This window comes from Gracilinanus agilis, chromosome 1 (genome assembly GCF_016433145.1).
Source record: "Gracilinanus agilis isolate LMUSP501 chromosome 1, AgileGrace, whole genome shotgun sequence".
NCBI classification, from domain to species: Eukaryota; Metazoa; Chordata; class Mammalia; order Didelphimorphia; family Didelphidae; genus Gracilinanus; species Gracilinanus agilis.
In genome coordinates this window covers 790,528,899-790,556,288 of record NC_058130.1, presented here as the reverse complement: position 1 = coordinate 790,556,288, position 27,390 = coordinate 790,528,899, and the positions used below count along the sequence as shown (strand labels likewise).

The 27,390-nt window shown below is 35.7% G+C and overlaps 1 protein-coding gene across 1 annotated transcript in view; it reads left to right on the top strand.

Annotated features, from left to right (window-relative positions):
* Positions 1-1,157: 1,157 nt before the first annotated feature.
* LOC123246040 (vomeronasal type-2 receptor 26-like) overlaps positions 1,158-27,390 on the top strand; it is a 33,982-nt gene continuing 7,749 nt past the window's right edge. The window contains exons 1-5 of the mRNA XM_044674996.1: positions 1,158-1,429; positions 9,924-10,215; positions 18,744-19,547; positions 24,351-24,578; positions 25,420-25,543. Coding sequence (XP_044530931.1) covers positions 1,173-1,429; positions 9,924-10,215; positions 18,744-19,547; positions 24,351-24,578; positions 25,420-25,543 — 1,705 coding nt within the window. The 5' untranslated portion in view covers positions 1,158-1,172. The remainder of the gene's footprint in view (positions 1,430-9,923; positions 10,216-18,743; positions 19,548-24,350; positions 24,579-25,419; positions 25,544-27,390) is intronic.

The window sequence follows — 27,390 nt, the reverse complement described above, 5'->3', positions numbered from 1 at the left end:
AGGTCAGTATAAATTTTAGGTGTAAAGAGGAACTATTTTGAAGGGAGGTTTCTGTCCCTGAATATGGGCTTGAACTGAAGACTTCAAAGAACTCTTTAATCTCTCATATTCTGTTATATGTCTCAAATATTCAATTATTGTGACAGGTAGTTGAGATGGGAAGGGAAAGAGTCTTGTAAGTAATTCATGGCCAAGGATTAAAACTAGAAAGGAATGCTCTGGATCTCCATTATAACAGGGTAGTTCAGATAGTCCAAGGTTAGAACAAGAGACAGACAAGTTGTATGGATAATAGCATTCTACCTGGAGTCAGGAGAACGCAAGTTCACATTTTGCTCAGGTACTAACTTTGTAATTGTTTCTTCACTCATAAAAGGGGCATAATAATAACAACCACTTCACAAGGTTGTTATGATGACCAAATGAGATAATACATTCAGTGCTTTGTAAGCCTTAAGAGTAAGGCATATTATTATTATTATTTTTAGATGAGCATGACTATATTAAGACCATAAGTCTGATAGGTTGTTGGCCTGCCATCATTGAGAGTTTGTGATCTTATCACCTTCTTATCACCTCATTCTGACTTGCTTAGAGCCCAGAATCACCTGAGAGAGAATTCTAACAGATAGAACAGCATGAATCAGCCCTGGAATCCCCAAAGCCTATTGCTGATTCAAGGACACACCTGCGTCATTATTTCAAGAGGAGGAAACATTACAAATAGAGAAAATAAGCATCTTAAGAAACAAAGTTTCTTTGATCCCAGGAGCTCTGCCAGGAACAGGGAAGGAGATTCAAAAACATATTTTTTTACTTCTATTTTAATCTTCCCCTTGAACTCAGGTACAGATCCTGAAATGCCTTAGGCCAAGATAGTCCCCAGAGACACCCTACCTAAAAATTGGAGTTGATGTGAGAGAAAAGCCAGACACTTGTCCACTCTCAAAAACAAGAGCACTAAGGGGGAAAGAGCCAGTGATGCTTAAATAATTTCCTTCCATCACTGCCCCAAACACAGAGCTGTCTTATGTTTATTTGGGATTCCTTAGACATACAGAATAGGTCTTAGCACTCAGAGATCCTCATTAGAACAAAATCCAAGCAGGTGCCCTTGTGCTAGTGCTAGCTATTGCTTGGCCATCCCTACCCCAGGTTTGGGACTTTGACTAATGTTCAGAATGATGTTGGCTGCCATTCAGAGAAAGCTTTTCCAGATGATTACTGTCCTGGTAATGCTTCCACAGCTCTCATGTTCTGCACACAAGGCTGAGAAACTACATTGTTTCTCAAAAACCAGTCCCAGCCTCTCTAGGGATGGAGACTTGGTGATTGGGAGCTTTCTCACCCTGTATTCAGTAGAAGTGGGCAATATCAGAGGAGCAGGACTATTTAGAAGTCATCCTGACAAAGGCTGTAGGGATTACAAGTAAGTACTTGACTGGGTGTATCATAAAGGGCTCTTTTTCCTATGATGATTACAAAAGGTCCTGAGAGAAGGGGCTCCATCCTGTTGTCTCTAAAATTATTTCTTTGATGGGATCCTTACCAGCTCTAGCTCTATGATTCCACCACCCTTTGATTGTATATGGAAAGTATTTTGTAAACTTCAAAGAACAACATTAATCTCTACTGGCATCAGTTTCCTCTCCTATAAAAAGGAAAGAATAACAGCACTTTCCTCCCAGAGTCTTTTTGAGGCTTGAATAAGATAATGTATTTAAAGTGCTTTCCAAACAATACAAATACTAGCTATTATTATAGCTATTATTGACCTTTCTGGGTCTCCACTTCTTCCCTTGTAAAATAGTGCCTACTTCCCAGGGTTTGGAGGAGGCTTCACATTAGCATCTGCTCTTATGCTCAGTCCTTATGTTGCACAGACAGCTCAGTCTCTTTTAAAGTTTTGCTCTGATTTTGCTGCTACCAGGAAACTGGCATAATACAACAGGGCTTTAATGGGTAGATTTGCCAAATCAAGAAAGAAATGAACAAGAATCTTGACCTAGGAATCAGAGTTTTGGCTTTCCAAATCCAGATCCTTCTCTATGGATATTTCTACCCTAGTAGTGTAGTGATGAAATAGTTTGTGGGTCCCAGGGTTAAGAAATGTAAGTAGACAGAAGAGGGGTGTTGAATACTTCCCTAATCACATCTTCAAGGTCTACTTCAAGAACCTCTTAATTAGTCTCTATGCCTAGAATGTATTGATTGCATCCAATTTATTTTGTATAGAGTTTGCTTGTATATAGGTATTTGCTGGTTTTCTCCCCCATTAGACTGCTAGTTCCCGGAGAGTTGGCTTTGTCTTTGACCTTTCACTGAGTCAGCTTTTGTCCTTTGCCTGGCTAGAAATAAAGACAATTTACATTTCAAAGCCTTTCCCAAGGTTCTGACTTCCACCTAGATGAGTCTCTGGGTGCTCTCAATCTGAGAAAGAAAGTGAGGATTGTAGGCTTTCTCTCTCCAAACCTTCTAACTCTTAGCTTTGAATGCTGCTACAAACTCATCTTTCTGCTTTTCTTTTCAATTCCCTCACCTCAGGGGTATCCTGGATAAAGGAAACCAAGAGTAACTTTCTTGGAGCTCTGGAAACACTATAGTTGGATTTCTGTTACTCCAGTCTTGTCAAATTTGCTATGTAGATTACTGAGACTAAGTTGAGACTCTTTAAGAAATCCTTATCCTGCATTAAGTTAAAGTTGTTTGAGTTTTTAAGGCCTAGGAATTGTATTATAATATCTGACATAAAATCTGTAATGATTTCAGTTGAAAATTTGCTACATATTGGCTACATATTTGTTTTGTTTACTTTTAAAAAAATTATTACCATCTGTCTTAGAATCAATACTAAGTATTGATTCCCAGGGAGAAGAGTGATAAAGGCTGGACAATGGAGGTTAAGTGACTTGCTTAAGATCTCACAGCTAGGAAATGTCTGGGTTCAGATTTGAATCTAGGACTTCCCATCCCCAGGCCTAGCTTTGAATCCACTGAGCAATCTAGCCATCTCCTGTTATTTACTTTTGAAATTTATAATACTTAAGCTAGTGAGATTATATTTTGTTAATTTGACTTTTACTATTTTGCATTTGCAAATAGTATCATTGCAAATTGCTAAAAAGCAATTTATTTTATTAAGAACTATTCATGTGTCTATTTGTTCCCCCCCCTGCCCCGTGTGTCTATTTGATTTTTAAGTTGATTTGTAAAATGTGGGAAAATCTTTGTTTTGTACTTTGTTTAATGCTCTTGTAAAAATTAAAATTCTCTGAAAATTTTATCTTAATTTATAACTATTTATTAAATAATAAAGGATCAGAGAAAGAAAAGGCACCAGTCACATGTGGCCAACATGTGGCTTCCTTTAGAAGCTTTCTTCCCCTACAGGCTGCACTGTTGTAGGAGAGCCTGAGAAAAACCTTGGCCAGGAAGGGTGCTCCCTCAAGAATGACAGGCTCTAATGATTATCTTTAAAAATAGATAAATTTATTAAGTTGAAGGCAAGTGGAATGACAGAGAGGTAGGTGAAGGTAAGGGTCTGCCTCCTAGAAGAGACAAGGTTATGGATTCTTTTACCCTTTTGACAATAGGAACTATGTGACCAGAAATGGGGAGGATGCGGGGATGTGCTATGCCTCCAAGAAAAAAGGAGGGTGGGTTGTGCAGTTCAGGGGATAATTAGACATCTGAGATACAAAGGGATGCTTATGAGAAGCAAACTGGGAAGTGCATATCTGTGCTTATAAAAAACGTTAGGGGAGAGACCAAAAAGAGTGTCTGTCCCAGAAACCCCTTCTTATCATATGAGTTTTTGTTGCTCAAGGTCACCTTCCTTCAGCCAGTACTGCAATGATACAAGGAAAAAGGAATTCCTTATGCACTCTTTGGCCTGGGATACATATGGGGTTTTTGGGTGTTCAGGGAAAATCTGTGCCCCTATATCAGCACCAGTTTTGTATGCAGACTTCAGGAGCCCCAGAGCTTAACAGCTGCACTTTCTTAGCTGCCTCTTCTCACCAGTGATATAGGGGTATGGCTTCCTCTAGACACCCCAAAACCTCAGATTGCATCCTAGGCAAAGAATATATAAAAGACTCATTTTCCCTTATATTCATGTAGTGCTGGGAAGGTGACTGTGAGCTAAGAGGAAGATCCCCTCTGAACTCTCTCCTCATTCTTTTTTTTTTTAAACCCTCACCTTCCATCTTGGAATCAATACTGTGTATTGGTTCCAAGGCAGAAGATTTATAAGGGCTAGGCAATGGGGGTCAAGTGACTTGCTCAGGGTCACACAGAGGGGAAGTGTCTGAATCCAGATTTGAATCTAGGACCTTCAGTCTCTAGGCCTGGCCCTCAATCCACTGAGCCACCCAGCTGTCCCCTCTCTCACCTCATTCTTGATGAGCACAGACAGACACCTTCCAGTCTGCTCCTGTTAAGCATCTATTTTATATCACAGATATCTGATTTATAGTTCACCCCCTTTTGACTTTGAGGCATAGGACATAACCACATGACCCATCTCAGGTACCAGAGACCCAGTAACACACTGTCATCATCCCATCTCTAGTCACAGAGGCACTGTTTGTTGGAAGGGTATATAAAGTCCAGAACATGTCAACTCTAGGAGGCAGCATTCCACCCACTCTGCCATCCTCAAGCATCCTATTTGTCTTAACATTTGACTTACATTCGAATTAATAAATCTCTTTTATTTTTAAGCTAATTCTTGGAGTCTGTCATTCTTGACAAGGACAACCTGTCCAGATTCAGGGTTTTACCTTAAAGTTATCCCACATCACCATGATACCAGTGCAAAAGAGACTGAAGCTTTCCTTGGAACTCAAACTTATATCCTCTATAAAATCATTTTTGGGGGTCTCTCTGATTGGTCAGACTTGGTCAGTCTTCCGGACATCAAGAGTCATATGGGACAAGAAGCAAATATCATTCAGGTGCCAGGGAGCCATGAAATCCTCCCAGAGTGTTCTCATGTGTCCCCCCAACATAGGAATCTTTGGGCCTTGTTCTTAACTGAATCAGAAGGGGAGTTGAGAATAGTAAATTCTCACTTTCCGTAGATGAACATAGAAAATTGATTATATTTAAATGTGTTGATAAAAATTTCCCATTGGAAAAAATCTCTAAATTATGATATGAGAATTTTGGATGTGATTCCAATGCAAATAGAGGAGAAAGTTATGTTAGCAGTTCTAAAATCTTGATTTGGTTTGACCAATAGCTATTTTGAATTTCTGTCTTAGATCAGCTGAGATTAGCTTTAAAGTGATTAGACTACTGTAAAATTTAATAATAATTTTTAATAGAATAAAAGACTAGGTATTTTTTATTTGAAAATTCTTTGTGATATCATTTGGACCAGGTTGGATTGGAGCAACCTTAGTGCTGTATTTCAGATAAGTAAATTGTCTATTTTGAATTGAAGATTGACTCAGTTTGCACACTTCTTAGCTTAACATTCATGTGATAATTCATGGTATTGAAAAATGCTATACTGGATTGTGTTGAATCCAGTTTTGAACGCTAACAATTTAGCCACACTACCTAGAAATCTACAATCTGCTGCAGGCAAAGTAGAAAAGATACATTCATAATCTGGATTTTCAAATTCTCAAAATCTCCCCCAAAATATCCAGCTTGGGAGAGGGGTGAATATGGTGCTGATTATGTGACAAAATGGGTGGCTTAGGAAAATAGTCTGTTGGGAAATTGGTTTGTATGTCTCTTTTAATTAAAAAAAAACCTGTCTGAACTAATATTACCTTAATTTGTTTTATAATTTTCTTTGCCTCTGGCAGCCTCTTTTGGCACTATGGGTGGGAACAAGAATTGTTTCAATGAACTCAGAAAAAATTAGGCCTTTGAGTGGTATCTAAATTTGAAGAGTCTAAGAAGCTGATGGTTTCCCTAAAATGTCTAAGTTATAACTTTATACAGACTTTTAAGTGTGATAAAGTACTGCTATGTAAGATCATTTGAAAATTTGTTTTTTTGTTTCATATTTTAAATTATTAAAATTTTCTTATGATAATTGATAATTATGATAACTGATAATTTGGAAAACTCTTGTAAAATATAATGATAAAAGCTATTTCCCTTTATTCCAGATGTTGATACATTATGAACCAAACTTTTCAAAGAAATCATACATATATTTGAAAAAGTTGTGATTTAATTTTATTTGCCCTATTGAATATGTGTTATGATATTCTATATCATTCTGATTCTAAATTCTAATTTTGAAGAATTAAATTTATTCTCAAATTATTTGACTATTTATGTCTATCTGTGGAAATGATAAATGTATTTTTTTACATTCTAGAACTCTTCAAGTGGAAATTATGACATGCTTACTCTTTGTTAGCTTTTGAAATATTTGGTATGTTTGTGAAAATGTTAAAGAATATGTGGAAATATTTCCTCATTGAATTATTGCCAGCTGATTAAGTATAAATTTCATGTTTTAAATCTGTAATATTGAGTATGTTAAAATTTTGTCTTATATTTTAGCACTTCAGATGGGCTGTTAAGTTGCTTCCTATTGTAATCTGAATTTTGGTAGATTGTGAATGTCTATGTTTAATAGACATTTGTTTTATTAGGTATGTTTTTGTTTTAAGTTAAAGAAATATTAATAATGTTTAATGACTTACTGTCGAAAAGGCATAGTAGGTTCCTCTCAGATCTTTATTTGTTAGTCCTGTTATTAGGCCTTTTGACAGTGTTTTGAAACTCTGGATTATCATGCTTAAAGAGTTAAGTTTTGGGGGCAGCTGGGTGGCTCAGTGGATTGAGAGCCTAGTCTAGAGTTGGGAGATCCTAGGTTCAAATCTGGCCTCAGACACTTCCCAGCTGTGTGGCCCTGGGCAAGTCACTTAACCCTCCTTTGCCTAGCCCTTAGGTAAGTGTTTTAAAAAATAAAGTTTTTTCCCTGTTAAAGTAAGGAATTTTATAGCTAAATCTTTATGATAAGTAAATTTTAATTTCAGATCATTTGGAATATCATGTAATTGTATTTGTTAATAACTGGAATTTACTAGAGCTGCATTTTTGATAATATTTAATATTATATATAAACAGTATATATTCTTATATATAATATATAAGCCAATATATTAATATATATTAATATTATACATAAAATAATAATTTAATAATAATAATAAAAATTTTAATATATGAAAGTTTATATTGTAATTATTTTTATAACAGATCACTAGTAAATTCTGACTGACATTGAGACATGAAGAAAATAACCATAATCTGATCCCAAGAAATAAATTATGGAGATTTTGCTTTTGAGAAAAAGTTGGTCTGGAGGGCATTGTTTTGGAGAATTTTGATCTAAGCTGTGATTTCAGGTATTAGTTTGTGACCTTCATTTAAGAGAATAGCTGTGTTTTCCTGCAGTCTGAGGCCTGTGTGTAGGATGATTGAGAAAATTATGTTGTGAAGGTGAACATAGGATTCCTTTGACTTGATTTCTCCATCTTAAAAAATAAGGCACCCAAGTGAATTTGTGATTTCTTGCAGCTTCATGATAAGCCTTCATGATTCATACATGAATTCAAATAGGTCAGAAGGATTGATTTTGCTGCTGTGTGCATTTTGTCCATTCCTTTTTCTCTTATAGCAAGTTCCTCTTAATCAGGACACTGATCAGTGAAATATATGAACACTATAGTAAATCTTTATTTTTTATTTTAAAGCTGAAATATCTATGCTATTAGTATATAGAATCAAAGGTGTTCAACTTGAAATTATAATTCTTTTAATATCCTTGGATGCAATCAAATAGACAAGCATTTGGCTTTGTTATCTATTATTAATTTAAACTCCTTCAAATATCTCAGGGCACTATAGCTAGGCAATGATCTAGGAGCCTACAAGCCACAATATAATCTCACTGATTAATAAGTTTACATCAGAAATATTTTTTCCAATTTGAGTTAGAAGATCTGTGTGCAATCATTTATCTTATAGAAAAATGATTTATGATCATCTTGTGATTTTTCTAAGTGATATCTTGACTTGTTATTGTTTGCAATACTAATGCTTCTGATTGGGATGTATTCCTTAATGCAACGAGCTTACAAAGAGTATAGAGGAAAATCTAAGAACATTACTCTATATGAGTGCAATATCTAGTATCAAAATAGAGCATATTTAGAAAATGATTTTGTTTGACTACAGATAACTTATTTGATGAGGATAATTGTCCAGCTTTTTATAAATCCCATCCCAAGTCTATTGTTACAATGTAAAGAGTAAAACACATTTTGATTGAATTAATATATGTTATCATCTAACAGGCATAGAAGCCACATGTCACCTATGAGTATTGAATAGGATAAGATCCTTAACAGAATCTCACTCTTTTGAGGGAAGATTCAGAATAAAAGTGAATAATAAATAATAACAAATAATAAACAGTAATACATAATAATAAATAATAGGAGAGAAGATCATTAAAGTGAATAAAGAGAATAAATGATGCAAGTGAGATAATAGAAATGAAAGTTTTTGAAGAAAGTTGAAAAGATCAGATGATTATATATGTCAAATGTTTTTAATTGTTTCTAAGGCACTGAGTATGATCTAATACTAAGTTGCAAAAATCAGTTATATATAAAAATTTTTACTAGAAAAGCTAGTTCCATAGCTTACATTATCATAATTTTAACAAATTTCCTTTCAGTCTGATACTGGCAGTTTTCCAAAGCAAGTATCTTGTTCAGATAGAAGTAAATTCTTTAGTGCAGAGGTTCATAATTTGATCTCCTTTACATGAATAAAATTAGAATTGGAGTTATGTCTCACCATCTGATCTAACTATTTGTGATATACAATAGTAGTGACTATGTCAAATCCCCCTTTACATCAAGATCTATTTTTTAATCAATTTTTTTAAAAATGTTACCAGTGACCTAGACCATGAGAGAGCAGATCTGGCAGAGAAAGTTCTGGGGACTACCATGACTCCATATGGCCTGACTAGATGACAGCAATAGAAGATGACCCCAGAAATCAAGCATTTATATCATGAAACTTTCAGTCCTTGGACATAGCAGACCTGACAGTGAGGGTTGGGTCACCTATTCCATTCAGATCTCTCCTTTGCATCATTATTTTCTTTGTTTGTAAGCCTCTTTCTCAGAAGAGAAGTGCCCCCTTAATGTCTACCTGTCAATTCAGCTATCAATCACTTTTAAATATTACATTGAGAAACACTTGAGCATCATAGTTAGACCTTCCATGTAATGCTTAGTCATCATATTTGATGTACTTTATTGGGAAAACTGAGACCCAGTTTCCCTAAGAAGCAGAGGAAGAATCATGAGAATGTATTTGTCATATACTATATTAATTCCTACATCAGGGCTCTGGATTAGAATTAATCCTTGTATATTAAAAAGAATTACTATTTCTGTATCTGAGGACTGGATCAGAGATTCTCCTCAGTGTGCTGCTTTTTACATTTTCTATATCTTTAGGAAATCCAAAGAATGGCTTCATTTTTAATAGAACTTGGTTAATAAATGAAAAGAAGAAGGGTTCTTTTCCTGTGTACATGACTTCCATAGAATGGGGATAAGGAAGGAATAATAGTTTGAGTGATCATCTCCCAATTATTTCCCAATTAGACATGTCTTCAAGGGGGGGGGATGAATAATGAGCTCCTAAAATTCTATTTGTACACTTATCTAGAGGTCCATTGATATCTTTGATCCTCTGAGAGGACCAATGATCTGTCACTTTATTGGTTATGATGCTGACAATTAATAAACTGACATTCTTCCCCAAAATCAGTCTCTCAAGATAATTTTAATCTCAGCAATTTATTTTGATAGATTTTCTTTGAAAATGTTGTTCTTGGTTTTTTACTCTCTGCCCCTCAGGTGGATGCACAGAAATTACCAGCAGGTTCTGGCTCTAGTATTTGCTGTGGAGGAGATCAACAGGGACCCCGATCTTTTACCTAATACTTCTCTTGGATTCCATATCTATAATGCCTACCACAGCGATGAGAGAACTTTGGAGAGCTCCCTGCAATGTCTGTCTGGGCAGGGCCAGCTCATCCCTAACTATAACTGCTTGGGTCAGGACCAGCCTGTGGCTCTCATTGGAGGAGCCACATCAGCTCTGTCTATCCAGATGGGAACCCTGGTTGAGCTCTACAAGGTTCCACAGGTGAGGAATACTGAGTCATCCATCTTCTGTGCTTTGCTAACATCACTCAGTCTTGGGAATAGTTCAGCTGTCCTTCAGTAACTACAAGACTATAAACTGATGAAAGAATTTATAACATCTGGCATGCCTATGGTTCCTAAAGATAAGCTAGAGCGAGCTACCTATTACACTACAGAAGATCCTGAGATCCATATAGGCAGCAATATTCCTAAAGCCAAGCAGTTCCTTTGTAGCAGAGCTAAGATGAGAGCCTGAATGCCCCAGCTTATAGCTATGCACCTGGTTCAACAAACCACACTGTACATTGCAGAAGAGAGAAGTAGGAAGCAAGTTGATTAATTAGAAGGCCATTTCAGTGGTCCAGATGAGAAGTGATGAGCATCTGAACTAGGTGCTGGCCATGTTAATAGAAAGAAAGGGACAAAAAAGGAGCATTTAAGTGCTTGATGCATACTAGTCACTGGAGATACAAAACACAAAACAGTACCTGCATTCAGTGAGATGACAATCCAACAGGGCATACAACATGCAGACAGCTAGGTCCATATAAGGTATATATGGGGTGTGCTGGAGATCACCTCATGAGGGAGGAAAGAGCTTTAAATGAGACCAGCAAAGGCCTTTTATAGAAGGTGAGATTTTAGATGAGAAAAGAACTTAAAAACTGGGAGGTAGAGAGAAGGAAGATCATTGCAGATAGGGCAGCCAGTCAGGGAAAAGGCACAAGGGAAGAATTTGGGGTGGGATCCTTATGATCAGGGCAGAAAGAAGAGTGAGGCAAAAGAAAATCAGTCAATGTAGAGTATGCAGAGTGGAAAAAATGAAAGAAAACTAGAATTGTAGGAAGGGAACAGGTTGTAAAGTGCATTAAAATCCAAATAATTTTTTTTGACCTTAGTGATAACAGAGAGGGACATTGGTACAGTCAGACCTATATTCTGGAAGACTACTTTGGAAGCTTAGTAGAGGGTGGATTTGAGTGACTAGAGACCTGAGGCAGCCAGACAAGCCAATGAAATAGTTTGAATGTGAGGGGATGAGCATCTGTTTTAGGGTGCTGGCAGTGTCAGTAGAAAATATACAGAAAATATTACAATGTTACAATTGACAGGACTTGAAAATACATTAGATCAGATATTGGACGAGGAGGATTGAGAGAGTGAGGAATCCAAAATGACATGTAGGTTAAACCTTGGTAACTAGGAGGAAGTAGTGCCATTGACAGTAGCAGGCAAATTAGGAAGAGGGTTTCAGAAAGTGACAGGGGGTGAGGAATAATTAGTTCAGTTTGGGACCTATGGAGTTTAATATGTATATGAGACATCTAGTTCATGATGTCTAATAGTCAATGGGAGATGCAAAACTAGAGTTCACGGGAGAGGTAAGGACTGGATAAATAGATCTGAAATTCCATAGAGGTAGAAGGGAGAAGAATTGGCCACTAATTGAATAGAGAGAGATTAGTGGAGAGGAGCTAGTCAAGGATGACTATGAGGTTAGAAACATGGGTCACAGGGAGAAGTAAGTGGCTGACTTTGAAAGCAAAATGAAAATCTAGAGAAAAAGGAGTCTGGGGATAGGGAAGCAGCGAGCTCTATTTAAAATAATTTTTATATTTATTTTTTCCATTTACATGTTAAAGCATTTTTTTACATTTCTTTTATCAATTTTGAATTCCAAATTCATTCCCTTCTTCCCCTACCTCCTTCTGGAGAAAGCAAACAATTGATATAAATTACACATGTACAGTCATGAAAAATATTTTTATACATTAGTCACAATGCAAAAAAAAGAAAAATAAAGAAATTTTTAAAAAGCTAGTTTTTATCTGCATTCAAACTTCATCATTTCTTTCTCTTCAGTTGGATAGCATTTTTTCATCATAAAAACTTCTGAATTGTCTTGGATCTTTGTATTGTTGATAAGAGCTAAGTAATTCACAGTTGATCATGATACAATACTGCTGTCATTGTGTGCAATGTCCTCCAGGTTCTGCTAATTTTGTTTTGAATCAGGTCATGTAAATCCAGGTTTTCCTGAAAGCATCATGTTCATTTTTTCTTATAGCACAATACTACTCCATCATAATCATATATTAGGACTTGATCAGCCTTTCCTTATGTGATGGATATCCCTTCAATTTCCAATTCTTTGGCACAACACAAAGAGCTTCTATAAATATTTTTGTATGCCCAGGTCATTTTCTTTTAAAAAATATCCTTAGAATATAGACCTAGTGGTGATATTGCTAGATCAAAGAGTATGAGGTTTGGGTTCCAAATTGTTTTCCAGAATGGTTAGATCCATTGAAATTTCACCAACAGTATCCCAAATTTCCCACATTCCATATAACATTTATTATTTTCCTTTTCTGTCATATTAACCAATGAGATGGTATATTAGAGTTATTTTCATTTGCATTTCTTTAATCAAGAGTAAATTGGAACATTTTTTCTTGTAACTTTAGATGGCTTTGATTTCTTCTTCTTGAAAACTTGTTCATAACCTCTGATCATTTATCAATTAGGGAATTGCTCATATTCTCATAAATGTTATTCTTTTCTCTATATATTTAAGAAATGAGGTCTTTATTACAGAAACATGCCAGAAAAATTTCCTCCAGCATTCTGCTTTCCTTGTAATCTTGAATTACTTGGTTTTCTTTCTGCAAACCCTGTTTTATTGAATGTAATAAAATTATCCACCTTATAATCTGTAATACTATCTTTTCTTTTGTGATAAATATCATTTTATCCAAACATCTCCTATGTACAATATTCCATGTTCCTCTAATTTTCTTATAATATCACCCTTTATGTCTTAATCATTTTTGACCTTATCTAGGGAGATGGTTTGAATGTTTCTATGCTTAGTTTCTACCAAACTGCCTCCCAGAAATTTTTGCCAAATAAGGAGTTCTTATTCCAAAAACTTGGATCTTTGAGTTTATTAACACTAAACTACTGTTGTCATTAATGACTAGCTATGGTGTACTTCTTCTATCCCACTGATCCACCACTCTATCTTATAGCCAATAGTAGGATGGTTTGATGATTTCCACTCTGTAATGTAATTTGAGATCTGTTATTACTAGGCCATCTTCTTTCACATTTTTTCTCATTGATATGCTAGATATTGCTAACTTTGGTTCTTCCAGATGACTTTTCTTTGTAACATTTTCTAGCTTTTTAAAAAATGCTTTTGGAGTTTGATTGCTATGGCATGGGAAAAATTAACTAGAATTGTTATTTTTTTCTTGGCCTACCAAAATAATTAATATTTCCAGTTTTCTAGATATGACTTTGTTTCTTTTGAAAGTATTTTGTTATTATGACCACATAGTTCGTGGTTTTATCTTGGCAGTTAGAAATCCAAGTATTTTAATTTGTCTACAGTTATTTTAAATGAAATTTCTTTTTCTATCTCTTGGTATTCAGCTCTACTACAAATATACAGAAATGCTGGTGATTTTATTTTGCATTCTGTGACTGCAAAAATTATTTGTTATTTCTACTAGTATTGATATCCTTTCCACAGGAGCTAGGAGTGAACCCACAATCTAGAAAATCCATGTAAAATTTTTTGACTCTCCCTTTGTACCAAATAATTTTTTATTTTTCTTTTATTGGGTTTTTACAGTACTTTATTGTAAATTTAGCATTAAGTATTTGATAATAGGGCTGTATGTATGTCAATATTAAGTAAAAATACATTTCCAAACTTTTCCTGTGTCATTTGCTGGTTTTCATGTATCACATGGGACTTTAAAAGACTACCCTCAAATTCTCAATTAATTCCTTTTGATGAGCTTCAAAAAATCAAAACTGCAAAGGAGAAAGTTGTGACACAGAAGGGATAACTATATTTTAGTTGATTTTTAGGATTCTCCAATTATAATATATCATCTGCAAAGAATAATAGCTTTGTTTCCTCATTGACAATTGTAATTCCATTAGTTTTTTTCTTCTCTTAACCCCGCTGTTTTTGTTTTAATATTTTCTCCAGTAACTAATTTAACTGCTTTAAAACTCTGGATGCTATTTCATTTGGTATGTATATATTTAGCAATAAAATTAATTCTTTGTCTATGATAGCTTTAATTAAGATATAGCTTTCTTTTATATCTTTTAATTAGATACATTTTTACTGTTGCTTTGTTTGAAATCATGATTGCTAGCCTTGCTCTTTTTAATTTTGCATGAAGTATATGGAATTCTGTTCCAACCCCTTATTTTTACTCTGTATGCTTCAGGTGTATTTCTTACAAACATGTTATAAGATTCAAGACTTTTATCCACTTCTTCCCTTTCTCTGTCTCTGGCTTACTGTCTACTTCTTTGTCTCTCTGTCTCTGTATCTCTCTCCCTCTTTCTTTGTCTGTTTCTCCTTTTATCCTGTTTCTTAAAAAACTGTTTTGTTCCCTAACACCAGGCCCTCTGTCTGCTTTCCCTTCTATCATGCCCCTCTTCTCTCATCCACCTCCCTTATTATTTCTTTGTAAAGCAAGATAGATTTCTATACTCAGTAGACTATATATAGTATTCCTTCTTTGAGACAATTCTGATGAGAATAATGTTCAAATATTGTTCATTCTCATATTCCCCTTCACCATAAAAGTTCTTCCTTTTGCACCTCTTTTAAATGAAATTATTTACCACATTCCAAAAATCCTTTCACCTTCTGCCAGTACCTTCCTCTTTTACATGTTTTTATTGTTTTAATTATCCCATCACAATCAAATCACATTCATACCCTCTATCTATGTGGACTTATTCCACTTGCCCTAATAATAATAAAGTTCTTGATAATAAGCATAATTTTCTCATGTGGAAATGTAAACCAATTAACTTTATTGAATCCCTTATAATTTTTTTCTTGTTTGCCTTTTTATGCTTTTCTCAAGTCTTGTATTTAAAGTCAAATTTGTCTTTAACTTTGTTCTTTTCATGAGAAATGCTTGAATGCTTGAAAATCCTCCATTTTGTCAAATATCCATGTTTCCCCTGAATTATTATATTCATTTTTGCAATGTGTTTTTCCAATAAAGTATTTCAGATTTTCTTTTCTTGTGTCATTCTTTTGACATGATTTTATTGTTTCTTACGTTTCATGGAGTCATATACTTCTATTGATCCATTCAAATTTTTATGGAACTATTTTCTTCAGTGAGCTTTTGTACCTCCTTTAGAATTTGAATTTTTATACATCTTTTTTATTTTGCATTCGGGAGGTTCTATTTTTAAAAAGGTCTTCACTTTAGTGGATTTTAATGTATTTTTAACTTTTTTTGCTATATGGCTAATTCTCTTTTTCAAGTTGATTGATTCAATATGAATCACTATTACAGTTATTTTCTTCATTGATTTTTTTTGCCACTTTTATCTGTTAAGATATCTATCTCAGTCTCAAAGGGGAATGAAGAGGCACTGTCCCCAGCTTCAAGTTATTTATGCTGCTATATTCAGAGATAATTTTGGGGGGTCTGTAAATTTTTTATTCTTCCAAGGTGGCATATATAAGGAAAGATGTGGTTTCTGTTCCTGGCCTGGGATCTAAGTCATGAGTGACCATAAGCACACTTTTCCACCCTGGAATTGTCAACATGGTCCTTGATATTATCTGTCAACAAGTGCTTCAATGCTAATGATCATCATGCTAATGGGACTCTGCCCAAGATACACATATGGGCTATGAAACTTGAATCCTGCAAAAAGTGTCAGTAATGGTTCCTCTGTAATCTTATTCTGATCAGTTGTTCCATCCCCTTTCTGTCTATAAGCTGAATTTTCTGAAAGGGCCACTGCCTAATACCTACTGTTGGCTTGATGGGAAATGACCTGTGTTGCACTACATCACACTCTCACCCCAGAAAGACAGACCTTTTCCTGACAACTTCTAAAAATGTCCTATGAGGTAAAATTGTTTAATTCCTAATCTTCATTAATTCTACCTCTCTAGAATTCAATTTGGAGTATTATTTTAAAATTTTTGGGTGTGGGGTGGGGAATTTGGGAGTGCTCTGGTGACTCCCTTCCTGTATTCACTCACTGTGACTCTTCCAGGATCACTATATATATATAGTTTGACATGTGAATGACATAGTTTAACAACATTGCACTTTAGAACTATTGCACTATCTCTAAACTGCTCAAGTTCACGTAAGACCTTTTCCTCTCATACAATTTCATATCCTTGATATTATGCAAGCTTTAAATTATTCCTACTTTAAGGGATTCACCTATTAAAAAAGATTTATATAGGTAAATAAAAAACAGATACAAAGAAATTAAATTTCAAATCTTTCATACCTGTTAAATAATACTATCTTAAAGACTATGTCAAGATATCACTTGAAGATTTGGAACTTATGCTCACCTAAAGTCCTTGGGCTGATTCAAAATAATTGCTAACAAACCACCTGTCACCTTTCCCTCTCTTTCATGTCAAAGTATACTACTTGAACAATTAGTTTAATTTTATTTTTAATTTAAATTTATTTTATTTTAAATTTCAATTTATCACTTTATCTTCTGCCTCCCTTGCCCTTTCAGAAGGCAAAAAACCTTTTGAAATATATATAAATGCAAGAGAAATTTCTGCATTAGTTATGTATTGGGGGGAGAAATAGAATAAAATATACTTTAATCTCTACACTGAGTTCATCAGCTCTGTTCCTAAAAGTGGATACCATATTTCACCATGAGTCATTCAGAGTTGTGGCTGATCATTGTATTGATCAGTCATTAAATCTTTCATGGTACATCATCATTGTAATACTTCTGTTACCATGCATTTTTTTTGTTATTTGCACTTCATTTTGCCTCAGTTCATACAAGTCTTCCCTGCTTTTTCTGAAAATATTTCATTCACCATTTATTTCAAAACTATAATATTCCATCACATTTACATACTATAACTTGTTCAGTTATTCTCTAACTGATGAGGATTCTCTGAGTCTACAGTTCTTTGCCATCGAAAAAAGAATGGCTATAAATAGCATTCTAAAAATGAATCATTTTTGATCCCTTTTCAGTATATGTCTAGTAGCCTTGTAATTGACTCAAAGAGTGTTCATTATTTTATAACTTTTGAAGTACATTTCCAAACTGTTTTCAAGAATAGCTAAAACATTCCTCGGTGCCATCATCTGTGCAATAACATGTCAGTTTTCACAGTTTTCCCAACATTTAACATTTAGTTTCATTGTTCACTTTGCTGATCAGGTAAGCATGACATGGAACCTCATTGTTACTTTAATTTATGTTTCTCTAATGATGCTTGAGTTAAATAATTATTTCTCACAACTCAGGGTTTCATCCTATGACAACTACATGTTTGTATGCTTTAATTATTTATCAGTTGAGAAATTATTATTGGTAAAAAAGTGAATCTATTCCTAAAGTATCTTGAAAATTGAACTTTTCTCAAACTTATTTCAAGTATTTTCCCCCAATTACCCATTATGCTTCTAATTTCATATAACTTGGTTTTGTTTCATCAAAACTTTAATTTTATGTAATCAAAATTGTCATTTTATTTTCTGTTATCCTCACCATCCTCTGCTTGGTCATGAATTCTTTTCCTATCCATAAATGTGAAAGCAATTTTTCTCTTTGATCCTCAAATTTGTTTTTTGTTATTTTTAATATCTATTGTTTATTTATTTGTAGATTATCTTGATATATAGTTTAAAATCTGCTTAAATATGTAATTTTAAAACTGCTAAGAAAACTGAAAATAAGTTTGTTTTTCAGTTTCCTTAGCAGTTTTGTCGTTAATAGTGAGCTCTTACTACTAATCACTGGGGTCTTTAGGTTTCTCAAATAGCTAATGTGGTCATTTACTTCAGTAATTTGTGTAGCTTCTCTGTTCCATTGACCAACCTGTATTTTTGATACAATACCAGATTGTTTCAATGATTACAGCTTTGTAGTAGACCTTAAGATCTGGTAATGCTAAGTTCTTCTTAATTTTGTCTTCAAATCTTTTATTTAATTTTAAATTTAAATTTAAGTTAATTAGATTAAATTAAATTAAATTAAATTTTAATTTAAAAAATCTTTAATTTTTTCATAGTTTCCTTTCATATTATTGATATTTTGTTCTACTAGGTAAATTTAATTATAATTTTCCCACACATATGAAGGAATATTTTGGTAATTTGAAAATGAATAGGTAAATTAATTTAGATATCAGTGAAATATAAGCTGATAATTCTTTGTTGTTTTTTTAAAATAAAAACTCTTATCTTTCATCTTCGAATTAATGTGTGTATTGATTCCAAGGTAGAAGAGCAATAAGGGCTAGGCAATGGGGGTTAAGTAATTTGCCCAGGGTCACACGGTAGGAATTGTCTAAGCTCAAAGTTGAATGTTGGACTTCCTGTCTCTAGATCTGGGATAATTCTTATGTCCATTATTATTCTTCTAAAACAAGTTAGTTTATTAATAGTTTTTACTTCACTGAAATTTCCTAAACAATATCAAAAGTGCAGAAACCAAAATGCCTCATGTTTCTTTCAAATACAGATCAGCTTTGGACCTTTTGATTCTCTCCTGAGTGACAAAGCCCAGTTTCCTTCTCTCTACCAGCTGGCCCACAGGGACTCCTTTCTGTCCCGTGGTATGGTCCAACTAATGCTACATTTTGAATGGACGTGGGTAGGCCTGGCAACCACAGATGATATGAGAGGTGAGGAATTCTTCTGGAACTTAAGAGGGGACATGGTCAAGAATGGCATCTGTCTGGCCTTCACAGAAAAGATCCTTGTTAGTGAGAGACGACACAGTGAATCTCAGGATATGTTCATAATACGTATTTTAGAATCCTCAGTCAAAGTCATCATCATTCATGGTGACACAGATTCACTCATGATCCTTAGATATTCACAGCCTATTCATGTCTACCTTGGGAAAGTGTGGATCACCACTTCTCATTGGGACATCACCATGAGACCCCAAAGAAATGATGGCTACGCTTTCCATGGAGCACTTTCATTTTCACACATGTCAAATGAGATACCTGGTTTCAAGAGCTTTCTTAGGACAGTGAATCCTGTCCAATATCCAGAGGACATTTTACTTAAGGAGTTCTGGTGCTCAGCTTTCAAGGATCAAGAGAAACTTGAAAATCAGGGGCAAAACACGTGCTCACCAAATGCCTCCTTGGAGGCTCTGCCTCTGCACATCTTTGACATGACTATGTCTGGTCTGAGTTATACCATCTACAATGCGGTGCATGCTGTGGCCAGGGCCCTCCATGAAATGCTTCTGGTGACATCAAAGAGAGGATCTGTAAGACATGGAGAAATCTGGGCTCTTCAGCCATGGCAGGTAGTACTAAGGGCCTACAATGTGCCAGTCACTGTGGTAGGTACTGGTATATAGCAATGCATGAAGGAACTGTCATGTTGTTGATGTAGATGCTTCCTCCCCCAATGAAGTTTGCAATTTGTCTATAACATAATCTTAGTTTCCTAATAAACTCACAATATTTATTGAGGGCTTAATATGTGTCAAGCCCTGTGCTAGATGCTACAGATATAATAAAAAAGAGTGTAATAACCTCTATAAGGTAATGTAATTAAGTAGTTACTAAGTGATAGTTTGGATGGGAAGAAATCACCAAAGGTGCTCTGGAGGAGGAGGTGAGGAAGTTGTAGCATGAAGCAAGGGATTTTATATTGAAGAGGAAAGCAGGGTGTGCATTCCAGGCATGGAGAGGGTAAGGCAAGTAGAAAAAGTGTCTAGAGATGGGAGACAAAGGATCTTTTGTGAAGATCCCAGGGGAGCCCCAGTTGACTGGAAAGCAGAGTGCAAAAGGACTTATGTCCAAGAAGGCAGGAAAGATAAGTTGGAGTCAGATTGTGAAGTGTTTTTTTAAAGTTAAAAAGTTGATTTTTATAACTTAGTCAATGGTTCCTATTAAAAAGAAGACACTACCTTTAGGTGGGTCTTGGCACCACTTGGCACAACTCATTTCAGAAGAGTGGAAATGCAATGATCCAATCTAGAAAAGAGTTAATTTTGATTATCACTTGTGATATATTTCCTAGAACCCTGATCTTTGTTCTTGGCTTGTATATATATTCAAATAGAGAATAAGTTTGGAAAGAATCGTTAAATCACAGAACTGTAATTTCTTAATGTTTTCAGTTGTAATAGGGTGCTACTGGGATTGGACCAGATGGTTAGGATAGAGCCAGTATCAGGATGTTAACTATGGTTTGGGAATACCAATACAACCCCGTTCAGGCAGAGCCTGATCTGGGACCAATACAAAGATAACAAAACACGGTAGTGGGAGTATATTTTATTAAAGTAGGGAAAGGTTTAGAGGGTAAAGGGAAATCTTAACAGTGGGATTACTAACCAAAGTACCCCAAAACTTGAATCTTCGCATGAAGGATCTTCTTAGAGTTAAGGTCCTATATTAACTCCCTGACCTACTAAATTGTAATCCCAGTCCCTGTATATCTAGTTTGCCCTAACCCTCTTGGTGTTATGGGAGATAACTGGCAAATACCAGATCAGGCAGGGATCCAGGGACAGATCCTAAGCCCAGATGGACTTGGATCTTATCTTACAGACAATTGCAGATGACACAGGACAGAGACAGCTTCCTCAGATCTTCTTCAGGACCCATAGCACCAAATCAGCAACACAGCAATAACACAGGATTGAGTCAAATTCCGAGAACTTGACATCCACACCCTCCAGGATCAAATCCAGAGAGAAACAGACAGCCTAACAGTCCATGAGGTTTTTTCAGCTTAACCTCCTTTTCCAAGTTTCCAGAATTCTCTCTTTCGCTAGTCTCATGCCACTGTGTTCTGCAAACCTAAACTCGTCTTTTCCTTATAACACAGTTGAACAAAAAATGTTTAATGTTTCCACACTAGGGATTGTAAAATCCATTAACAAGAATTTATCAGACAATATTATGTGCTAAGCAACAGAGACACAAAAATAAAAATTAATGAGTCTCTGTTCTCAAGGAGCTAATTATTTTTTCAGAAAAAAATGTTTACATGTAAATATTTTAGAATAAATATAAATAAATGAGGTAACAGTTTAGTCTAAATTTATTTATTTAAAAGGCGAAATGAGTACATTTTATGTGGAAATGGTCCATGCAAAACAGGGAGAGATGAGATGTAATGTAGGGTTCAGGTCATAGCAAAAAAGAAAGGTTAGTTGCAATATACTGTGTGAAGGAAGTAAGATGAAATATCATGGTCATTTCTTTCTTTTAAATTTTTTCTTTTTCAAAAATTGCATTTCAACATGAAATCACTAGGATATATTTCAAATTGTTAGTATGCACAGTTGCTATAGTATCATTCCTACAATTAAAATAGAAGGTCAGAAAAAAATTGTCATTTCTCTTTCAAACAAACTAGACGCCTTGTCCCCAAGAAACAAGAAATGACCTGATATGGCTCAGAATATACAAAGTCTCTGGATCCATCCCAGATGTAATCTATATAAATGTTTATTTATTTATTAAACTGTATAAATGTTTACATGTTTGTGTATATAGAAATCTGTCTTACAAATTTCAATTTACCAGTTCTTTGCTTGGAGGTGGACATACACATCATTTGTGAAATAATATTTTTGTTGCTATATAATAATATCCTCTTGGTTCTGATCATTTCACTTCTTAATTTCATGTAGGTCTTTTCTATCACCATTTCTCACCTCACAGTAATATTCCATCACGATCATATGCCATAACTTGTTTAGCCCTTCCCCAATTGTTGCGCATCTCTTCAATTTCCAGTTCGTTGCCATTACAAAGAGGACTGCCTATAAATATTTTAGAATAAATTGGTTCTATTTTTCCCTGTGATCACCTTAGGAAATAACAGTATTGTTACTGGAAAAAATGTATACACATGTTTGTAACACTTTGAGCATAAATCCAGATTGTTCTAAAAAATTATTGGATCAGTTCACAGTTCCACCAACAGTGTATGTGTCCCAATTTTTCCACATTCCTTTCATTTGTCATTTCCCATTTTTATGTTTTAACCAATCTGGTACGTCAATAACGGTATCTCAGAGTTACTTTGTTTAGCATTTACTATTTAATTATGACTTAGAGCATTTTATATAGTTCTATATAGCTTTGATTTCTTCATTTAAAAACTGTGATCATATTTTTGACCATTCATCAATTGCGGAATGGCTCATATTCCTATATATTTGACAACATTCTTTGTTATTGTTTTTTAAAAATGAGACCTGTATTTGAAAAAACTGTGTATAAAAATTTCTCCAAATTACTGCTTTCCTTCTAAACTTGGCTACATTATCTTTATTTGTACCAAATCTTTTTTTAATTTCATGTATTTAAAATTTTCATTTTACATCTCAAAATTTTTTCTTCCTCTTGTTTATTTATTAATTCTTATGTTACCATTTTCCTCAAAATCTCAGTTTTGAACTCTTCCATAGCTTGTGAGGAGTTTTCCTTATTTGAGGAGGGTCCGGATGCTTGTTTGTTCTCCTCCTCTGTTTGCTCGGTTGTCTGGATTTTCTCTGTGTAAAAGCTGTCGAGTGTTAAAGATTTCTTTTTCTTGTTATTATTCTTTCTCTCTCTCTTCTGAACTTCCTGAGGCTGAGTAGCCATCATTAGCCCAGCAGCTTCTCAGATTTATCCTCACGCTCAGTGTCTGTTCACGATCTATTGGCTCCTGAGGTCTGAGTTCTGGTTTTTTCCAAGGTCAAGCCCCCTGGTGGGCCCTCTTGATTGATCCTCTGCTGGAGGTTTCTTTACAAGTCTCAGGGCGCTGCTTCCACAGTCGTATACCCGTCTGCACTGGTTCCCCACTTAGGCTTTAGTTCCTGGCTGTGTCTGCCTCCACCCACGCCTCTGCTCAGCCGGCACTCTGCGCCCAGCGTCCTGCTCCAGCGCGCTCAGATTTCGCGTGCGTTTTTGACTTAATGGGGTCCTAAGTCTTGCTGCTCTCAGGAACAGGTCCCGGAGCTGCTGATGACTCGATGGGTGCCCCAAACTTGCTCTATTTCTTTTTAGCTGGGTTCGGAGCTATAGATGAGTGTGGATGGGGTGGGGGTGGGGCGGTTGCTCAGCCCGCGATTGAGTGAGAGCCCTTTATAGCCTGGAAATGTCTCGATTCCACGTACCTTCCACGCTGTGCCCTGTTGTGGGGTTCCTCCGTTCGTCTGGACTTGTTTTTATGTCCCCTTGAGGAGTTTTGTGTGTTTCGGTCAGGAGAGGTTAAGAGCTGCTTCTTACTCTGCTGCCATCTTAACCCGGAACTCCATGTACTTTCAATGCTGTGCCCTGTTGTGGGATCCCTTCATTCATTTGGATTTGGTTTTTGTGTCCTATTGAGGAGTCATGTATATGTGGGTTAGGGGAGGTTAAGCATGCTGCTTCTACTCTGCTGCCATCTTAACGAGGAAGTTGCCTATCACTTTCAATGTTCTTACCTCCTAGAGTTTCTCCAGAGGCCACCATAACAATCTTCTTACTCTTCTGTCTTGGAGCCATAATCAGGAAATTCAGTCTCCCAGGATTCTTGTCTCCCTCCAGTCCTACTGACGTGTATATTCACTCCTTTTCTTCCACAGTCACAACTTAATACATTATCTAATAAGTGTAGGTAGGCCCTGGGATCTGCAATGTGTTTATTCAGTTGTTAGATTTCCACCCAGAACCTCCTCAGCTTCTTCCCAATTTCCCTTATGTTGAACAATTCTTTCTCTCAGACACCTAACTATTCTTGCTACTTTAAAGTTCACTAAGAGACAGTATTTTAACTATGTGTAGGAGAAATTGGAGAGTGAAGTCATTTGACCTATTCCACCATCTTCTGACAATGCAATCATTTTGATCAATATCTATTGAACATTTACTACTATAAATGAAAAAATTCTTGGTTGTTGGTATTAACAGCAAGAAAGCATGCCACAACAGTACAGTATTAACTTTCTAGATGTGTTCCCCCCCTCACCCAGGAACCAGGATGTTTATTATCCCACCCAACAAGAGCACAAAATTTAGATCATAAGTCCAAGGATTGCCAGTTAGCCAATAGGTCCTGGTTTGGTAATAGCCCTGCCCTCAGACACCAGGAAATGAATGATATTTTTCCTCTCTTTCAGCTCCATTCCTTTCTGAGGAACATCCAGTTTAACAACAGTGCTGGTGAGGAAGTGTTTCTGGATGACACAAGAAGTTCTGAGGCTCAATATGACATTATGAACTATTTGATTTTCATAAATGATACTGAACTTCTGGTGAAAGTAGGACAATTTATCCCCAGTGCTCCAGTTGGTCTGGATTTCACCATTTCTAAGGAAGCCATAGTGTGGGGCTGGTTTGAGTCAAAGGTCAGAAACATTGATTATATCTTCTACATAAAGTGCTTTTTGGATTTTGAAAATTTGCATAACTGCTACCTATTTTTATTTATTGATGCATATTCAGATTCTATAGAGAAAAGCTTCCTATGATGCCTGTCTCTCATTCCTTCCAAAAAAATTTCAGGAATAAATAGCAAGTCATTAATCAAGCTGATATTCCCAAATTGTGCAATTTTTCATCTGCTACCTTATGTTAAAGCATCCATTCACTTGACTTTAGCTTAAGCAAAGTCATTCAGTCATCCTGAAGTTCTGTCTAATGAATCTGAACAATAAGTTTCACTGATTGAGTTTGTAAAATTAATTACATTTCAGAACATCTTCAAAACAATTTGACTTACCAAATTGTATTTACCAGTTACTGTGGGATTTGCTGTTGCTTTCTATTGAAAAATCAATTCCATCACACACTTTAACTCTACGTGCCTTTCCTCTTATATGGACATGAAATGTGGATATTTTAGGTCAATAGCCTGCCATGATTTCAACAAGAAAGTTGTTACAGTGAACAAGATTACATATGTAATTACATAAGGTTATAACTCAAAGGGATCTTTGAATTGAACAGTCTCTTTTTCAGAAGAAGAATCTGAAACCCAAGGTAGAGTAATAATTCAGTCAATCACATAGCTAACTGATAAATGGGGATAAAAATTAGATCTCTTAAATATAGTATATGGGCACCCTATTGCATATTCTCACCCATTGCTGTTCTACAAAATAAGAATTCTTTGTCCCCAGAAGAATAACAATAATCTAATTTACCATCTGTTGTTACAGCCTACTTCTTTTTCTTACCCCTGTTCAGGCTCCCCATGCTGTGTGTACTAATAGCTGTGGCCCTGGATTCAGGAAACTTCCAAGAGAGGGAGAGCCCATCTGCTGCTTTGACTGTTCTCTGTGCCCAGAGGGGGAGGTTTCAAAACAAATTAGTAAGTATTTGAAATGACCTTCATTAAAGAAAAGGAATTAAAGCATAAAAGAATGGTATGGCTATAGGGCTCTTAACTTCACATGTAAGTCATGGGAACATTGTTGATAGAGTAATAAGGCATGGAGCCCCAAGAAGCACTGATTTAGTTTTATTCTATTTGATTCTCAAGTCACTCTCAAGTGTTGTATACTGTGGAATGGGGATGAGCATCACCTGGATGAATATGTAGGATCAATAAATCTAGAGCTGGAAGGAATCTCATGAACCATTTAGTTGAATTCCCTTATTTGACCAAACAGGGAACTGAGGCCTAAGGTGTTTATGTGACTTGATCAAAGTCTCAAAGGAAGTATCAGAGTTGGGATCTCAACCTGGGTTCCCTGAGACAAGTCAGTATTTTTTCTTCTGTATTATGGCATAGTGAATAGATCAGTGAACCTGGAGATAGGAAAACTTTTTCCATCCCATTTAACATATTTATAAGTTGTGTCTCCCTGGGTGAAAAATAATTTTCCTGGGTCTCAGTTTCTCCACATTTATATAAATGATAGAATTAGACTAGATGACCTAAGAGAATGATGGTGAACCTTTTAGAGACAGAGTACCCAAACTACAATCTTCATGATGCATGTGAGCCACCCCCTACCCCAGACAGGGGAGGGAGAAAGTTCTCCCATTGGGATGCTGGGCAGAGGAGTGGGTGATGTGATAAATGATCTCAGTATCTGTGGAGAGGGGGAGGGGAACAGCACCCTCTCTTTTGCTTGCCATAGGTTAAACAACACAGGCCTAAGTGAAAAGAAGAGGGGGTAGAGGACAGGAGTCCAGATACTGTCTCTGCTACTTTCTTTCTTAATGACCTTGGCCAAGTCAGCTAATTTCTATAGTCCTTTATTTCCTCATTTTGACAATGAAATTAATGATACAGATGACATATAGGGTCTGTTCCAGGCCTAAATCTGTGATCCTAAGTAATGTATATGAATACTAAGATGAAGATAGAGAGGTTCAAAGGGTGTAAGGATTTTAATTGCATGAATGCTTCAGAAGAAAATTTAGATGAAAGTGGAATTGAAAGAGGTCATCTCAGGTGGAAGAGATTCATCCAAACAGAAAGATGGCAATAGAGCCCTCAAGCCTGGGAATGTACTATTATGGGTTAGTATTAGATGGAGCAATTTTAGCTAAATTTTGAAAATTGATGGGATAATGATTTAAGGAAGAGAAACTGAATCTGAATGGGTAATATTATTAGTATTACAAATTATAATAGCACTAATTAAAGCAACTACTAACAAAAACTAACTACTAAATAGAACTTACTATATGCCAGATAATGTGTTAAGCACTTTACAAATCTGATCTTATTTGATCTTTTTTTTTTTCCCTCTGGTACTTGAAAGTTTTTTTTGGGGGGGGGTTTATTAGACATTTATTAATATTCGTTTTTAATCTGTTTACATACTTTATGCCCCTACTTTCCCCTTCACCCCCCACTTACCCCCCACCCATGGCCAACGCACATTTCCACTGGTTGTAACAAGTGTCCTTGTTCAGGGTCTATTTCCCATTCATGTCCGCCTCAGTCCATGCATTCAAGCAATTGTTTATCTTATATGTTTCCTCTCCTGCAGTCCTTCCTCTGAATGTGGGTAGCATCTTTACCATAAATCCCTCAGAGCTGTCTTGTGTCATTGCAGTGCTGCTGGTACAGGAGCCCATTATATTTGATTTTACCATAGTATATCAGTCTCTGTGTACAATGTTCTTCTGGCTCTGCTCCTTTCGCTCTGCATCACTTCCTGGAGGTCTCTCCAATTTGCATGGAATTCCTCCAGTTTATTA